Source organism: Platalea leucorodia (genome assembly GCF_965183815.1).
Source record: "Platalea leucorodia genome assembly, chromosome: 1".
In the NCBI taxonomy this organism is placed as follows: Eukaryota; Metazoa; Chordata; class Aves; order Pelecaniformes; family Threskiornithidae; genus Platalea; species Platalea leucorodia.
Genome location: NC_138823.1, coordinates 120,109,841 through 120,115,840, shown reverse-complemented (window position 1 = coordinate 120,115,840; position 6,000 = coordinate 120,109,841). Strand labels below are relative to the sequence as shown.

Genomic DNA, 6,000 nt, shown 5'->3' with positions numbered 1-6,000 from the left:
TGTCAACTGGCATTTCCGTTACAGCATCTAGAAGCAAACAGACACTCTGCAAGTACTAGGGCTTATGAACAGATTATGTTTACACAAAACCCAGAGAGGCCTCCAGAAACATTCAAGGTTAAAATGAACAGTTAAGAGTTGCAAAAATCTGTACATATTTTCAGTCTAAACACAAGGAAACACTGCAGTATCAGTGTTTTGTGTTCTATCTTCAATAGTGACAACTGTGCTAGTCCTAGTATTCTACATGTTTCTCCCTCCCCCCCGTTTAAATTTTATAATCGCAATCTGAATATACAGCTGTACTTACAGGACATATTAAACAATGCACAGCGCCTTAAGCAAGTTCCATGTCTGGTTTTGAACAAACCATATAAAATAAGTGACAAAATAGTTTAAAATTGGTCCTTGATTAGGATTACTTATTTTTATACAGCTTGGAAGCACTAAATTTAAAGACACACATTTATTATTAACCAGCACAATTTATTCTGCAGCTTTTTTTTTTTTTTTTTTTTTAAAGAGTGTGTTACAGTATCATGCATGAAAAGCAAGCTGCTGCTCCCAAGTGCAAACATGGAGTTTAGACCAAATGCTTTCTTCTCAGGTTGGTATTCCTTCTTTCAGAAATTATTTCAACATAACCAAGAACAGAAGCAGCTGACTAGCAAAACAATATGAAGTTCACCTCTTACATTGTGACCCATTCTTAAAAGTAATGGAGTACTTTGGACCTTTAGCATAAGGAAGGTTCAATAAACACTGCAAAGGATTTTTACATTCTTTGATTTCATTTACATCTTTAGAAAGAAAATTCTCTATTTTAACTCGCTAACTAATGAATCAACGTCTGGAGACTAGTATTGAAACAGTGCAAGACATTTGCAACTTCAGGAACATCCAATTACACTGTCCTTTCACCCAAACAATGATTAGTAGAATATTGCATCAGTCCTAGATAAACAAGACAGGACAAAAAAGCTCATTGTAGAAGAGCATTAGGATTCAAAAATCTTTTATATTTAGTGAAAAGAATCCACACACGAATATGCACAAAGGACTCCTTAACATGGACTTTATCACGACAAAGGTAATCCAGCTGTAAGTCTTGGAACCAGGCTTTTTATTGGTATGAAGCCGTATTTGTTCAGAGACCGTAATTAGAAGCTCCATTATTAATGCTTCAACATCTGGGTTTTTTGACACATGAACAGCATCGGAGCGCTCTCCTGTCAAGCCAGAGACCAGAAATTCAGCTGAAACAGCCCGGTTGGACTATGAGCTTAAGCAGTCCACTTACGCCCTAAAACACTCCCGATACGAAAAAGCTGGCTTTCTTCTTTGCGTTACCTCAGTAAGAGTGGAGCCCCCTCCACTAATGCAATATTCCAAAGACCATTGCAACTAAGACTGTTGAGTCAGGTCTCAGTTGAAAGCTACCACCGCCAAAGGACACGATTTTCTCCCCGCCCCCCCCCGCTGCCAAGGAAGAATGTTGAAAAGACCGCTGCTCGGTGTGGAAAGCGGGTCAGTAGAGACTCCAAGCGTGGCTTGAGGAATCCTCACTACCAAGCCGCTTTCCACACACACAAATTCAGTCCATCTTCTCTTTCTGGACCAGCTTGGGTGCATCTACAAAATCCTTGCCGTTGTAAAGGATGATAGCAAAAGTTCCAAAGCTTGCACTTCCCCAGAAAAGCACATAGGCCAGTGTCTCAGTCCATGTATCACCTGTTAAAAGAGTCAGATAAACATTTTAGTTCATTATCTCCAGTTACCAGAGAGAGGTTTTTTTAGTACAAAAGCAAAATATTTCAAGCCCTCCCTCAGAGATCTGCTGTCAAGCGAAGTTAGAAGTCCTTCATGGGTACTGGGTTTTTTTTCCTTTTCTATTTCCTTACCTAGGAAAACTGTGTTTGCCACACAGTTCTTAGAACATTTTGAACAGACAGCTACAGAAGTCAGAGTCAAGAACTCTATTGACGCTGACGTTAGACAACTCAAGGCAAAAGCAGAAGGCAAAAACCTTCACAACTCCCAACACAGATTTAGATTAGGGGGACATCCATCAGAACAGGCTTATGCCTATATCTGACTTTTCTGAACTGTCTTTCTGCCCAAAATTAGGTAGCTATTCTTCTGGGGATTCATCCAGCTAGATGTTCTCTCAGGTGCAACTAAATTTGGGGGCAATTAACTGCCCCTTAAGTGACTTCTACAAAAGTTTTAACATCGTTTTCTATAGTACCTCTGGTTTTTCCACATTAATGATACAGTGCTAACCCTCAATCTCCAGAGCCATGCTCAAACACCTTTTAGCATGGTTGAGAAGCAATTTTACACCGAATAGTTTCTGCTAACCATTTATAGAAAGTCCACACGCAAGCAAGCTAATTTTGTGAAATTAAACTCAATAGCGACTTACCAGCCATTAGCAAACAAATAACGCACATGGAGAAAGCAACCACCATAATAATAGGCAACTGGGGAAAGAGAAAAAGAATTATCACTTGATATTGTAGCACATATATTCCTTAATTTCCTTTCAGGTGGGCTGTACTGCAAAGTTATTTACTTGCTCTGCAATAAAGTTGCTTTACTTGCTGATTCACCTGCTGTCAGGTACAACTAAAATTTTGGGATAGTTCCAAAATTTGGAAGAGTGTGTTCAATATCTCAGTTAAGAATTAAAATACACCTTCTATCTATTAAAAGAGAGGTTGAGGTTTGTGTTTTGTTTTGTTGTTGTTGGTTTTTTTTTTTTTTAAAAAAAAAAATACACCAGCCACCAATTAAACCCATAGCGTCCCCAAATCCCATTACACAAAATAGAAGGGGGAGGGTGAAGAAAAAAAAAAAAAAAAAAAAAGATTTTTTTGTGTTACAGTCTATGCTTCTGCATGAAGTATGAGAAAAGATCTTCACAAGTTTCTTCTGCAGAAGGAAACAGTCATTGATGGTGACTACTAGAATTTCTCCCTTTCCACTTGATGAAGCAGATTTAAAAAAAAAAAAGAGCAAGCAGCAGTTTTTTCAATACCTCAAGGACACTCCATTTTCTGTCAAGGGAACAGTCTGGATTTAGTCCTATAAGCAGGTATCATAGAAACATAACCAGATTATAGGGACGCTTCATTACTAAATAGACAAGTTCTACTTAGTCATCTGAAGCAAGGGACTAAAAGGTTGTATGTTTCTCCAGTCACAAATAAAGTCTCCATACTCACAGCTAAGAACTTCCAGTCTTTCTTGACGTGTAGAGGACTAGCAGGTTCTACTTCATCCACTGAATAATTTCCAAGAAAAAGATCGATTGCATCCTGAACAAGAAACAGAGAGCAAGAGTTAAAATGCACAGCAATGTTTATCAAATACATTTCCCCACAGTTAAAAGCCTAACTTACTTGTCTAAATCCATCAGAAAAGTTATTTTTGTAGTAACGTATTAATGAGTTCCAGCCATCCATTATTAAGCCCCACTGAGTTCTCTTCCCAGTTCTGCAAAAAGAAGTTTTGAAAAATATTTAAAATAGATTTATAAATTCAGGAAGATAATTTCAGATTTACAGTTCTTTCATTGTTCAAATGTGTACTATGTTTAATGAATATCTGCATGTAAATACATTTATCTAGTGCTGCCTCTGCATTATTACTACACATACTTGTAACAAAGTTCAAAAGTAAAATTACACTTCTCTCCATCCCACAATATAAATGTGCCTTGAAGAGACACATTTTCTTGGTTTTTATTTCCAAATAGCCTTTTCTCCTTTCATATAAACACAGTGAAGAATGATGTTCTTCTGTAGGTTTTTGTCTGACATTTCACCAGTTGAACCATTGCAAAACTCATTAACAGTCTAAGCCCCAAATTAATAACACTCTCAGATATGAAGACTTAAAGAAAATCCCAAACATTTCCAAAAACCCAGAAGGCCTTTACAAGAAAGGCTGACTTGCCTTGTGTAATCTGTCTTTAAGGCACCAGTTCCAGCATATTGTTTGGCACAAGCATTAGCATTATCAGCCCATGCTGTGAATAGGAAAACATTAAGAAAGATTAAGGAAGTTATGTACTCTGTTTGGAAAAAAGTGATTGTTTGAACTCTATCAACAGCCTACCATTTTTGTAGATTTTCTCGAAGTCTGCTTGCTCCTCAATTCTCTGTCCAACATGCAGAACACCTAGCCTCTAAAACAAAAAAGCATATTGAGGCTCAGTAGTAGTTTGCTAGAAAAATTAGGATTTGCTTTCAGAAAAAGCTGTATTTATTAATTAACTACTTATTTCAAGTAAGTAGTACAGTAACTCAAGTATGCAAGCTCTTACCGAAGTGTTAAAATTACATTTCCGTTCAAAATGGAAAGCCTCTCTCCTCTTCCAGCTTGTTAAACACGAACAAAAGATTTACCTGAAGCTGGGCTTGAAGAGATCGGCGTGCTAACAAGCTCTGAATCACATTAGTCCGATCAAGGCAGTCCATGCAGTTACTGCGGAATATTCCTTCCTGCTGAGTCACAATTTTACCATCGGAATCAACTAGAAAATAACTAACACATACAATCCACCTAAGTATTTATAGATAACAGTCCATATAAACCACACGTTTTCAGAAGTAACTATTCTAACAAGCAAAACAGTTGTCTTGAGCATATGAGTTCTTAGCCATGTCTTTGAACTTTGATGCCTCCCTGAATTCTTCGACTCCCACACTGAAAAACAGCATCAATATATGAACATTTAGTAATCTCAGGGCAGTATTCACTCTTATCATTTAGACAGCCAACCAGCAACATTGAGTTATATGCCACTGGGAAGAGCAGCTTCTGGTGCAAAATCAGTGACTTACATTTTATTTTTTTCAGTTGTTATAAGGTCCTAGCTCCACAGAGATCAAGGTAATTAGCAGAGTGTAACAGCAGAAGTAACCAGATTTGTATGTACCTGGTCACCTGGTTCAATCCAGTCACCACTGCATAAAAAGTCATATAAGATGTCAGGCACACTTCTTCCAGGAAGGTATTCAAATCTTTAAGGCCACTACTAAAAATCTGTTACTGTCACTTACTCTTCTCTCCATTATGTGAGCATCTGGGAGAACCAGATTTTCCCTCTTGCAACTGCATGCAACTGCAATTGCAATGCTAATTGTTACCTCAATCTTTTTAATCAACTAAACCAGGTGTTTCCACTAACTGATAACAGATCATTTTTAATACCGAATTGCATGCAAGTGTTCTGATAACTGAGCTGGTAAAACAAATATGCTGATCAAGTTATCAGTTTGATGTGTGAATGGGACAGAACTATACTTGTCCTTCTGCCACAGCATTAAATTTCCAGTTGCCTAAAGGTTTACAGATCATATTCCGTAGATTAAGTTACTCCATTATGTAATTATGAACTCTGAATGTGGACTAGCACATGATCCACTGCTACTGTACAGCATTTTAAGATTATAAAGTCAGAGTCACACAGTACTAAAATCAAGAGCCTTAGAAGCATATGCATTTACTTTGATCAACCTTGTGTTAACAAGACCCATTTTTGTCATTCTTGGAGAACTAGTTTTGTTGAACCAACTTTTACATTGTTGTATGATTGAAGGCAACAATAACACCTGTGAAATCTTCATTTTCCTCCTTCTCCCTCCAAGCTTTGCCTAGAACTGGTATTAGGATAATTAGTGTAGTTGAAGAGTACACACTTCTGGTTATATAAGATAGTTTAAGTGCTGCATCTCCTATAATTGCTGTAAAAAAAAATAAAAACAAACAAAACACCCTCCCCAACCCTAACACCCCCCTGCCCCAACCCCAGGAAGCCAGCTCTCCTTTCTCACAGGTCTTTCACAAGTGGATTTCACCTGCAGAAAATAGTTGTTTACCTCCCTCAGGGTTGCAGAACTGTTTTCTAAGAACATCAGAACTCGGACTTTTCCGTTTCTATTTAAGCAACAGTCACTCTAGATGAAACAAAACAAGGCAAGGTAGAGCCAA

General features: G+C 37.7%; 1 protein-coding gene across 1 annotated transcript in view; it reads right to left on the bottom strand.

Annotated features, from left to right (window-relative positions):
- Positions 1–417: 417 nt before the first annotated feature.
- Positions 418–6,000, bottom strand: part of SACM1L (SAC1 like phosphatidylinositide phosphatase) — a 33,696-nt gene continuing 28,113 nt past the window's right edge. The window contains exons 14-20 of the mRNA XM_082317043.1: positions 4,413–4,551; positions 4,123–4,192; positions 3,961–4,033; positions 3,405–3,498; positions 3,228–3,320; positions 2,426–2,483; positions 418–1,731 (exon numbers count right to left, since the gene is read on the bottom strand). Coding sequence (XP_082173169.1) covers positions 1,595–1,731; positions 2,426–2,483; positions 3,228–3,320; positions 3,405–3,498; positions 3,961–4,033; positions 4,123–4,192; positions 4,413–4,551 — 664 coding nt within the window. The 3' untranslated portion in view covers positions 418–1,594. The remainder of the gene's footprint in view (positions 1,732–2,425; positions 2,484–3,227; positions 3,321–3,404; positions 3,499–3,960; positions 4,034–4,122; positions 4,193–4,412; positions 4,552–6,000) is intronic.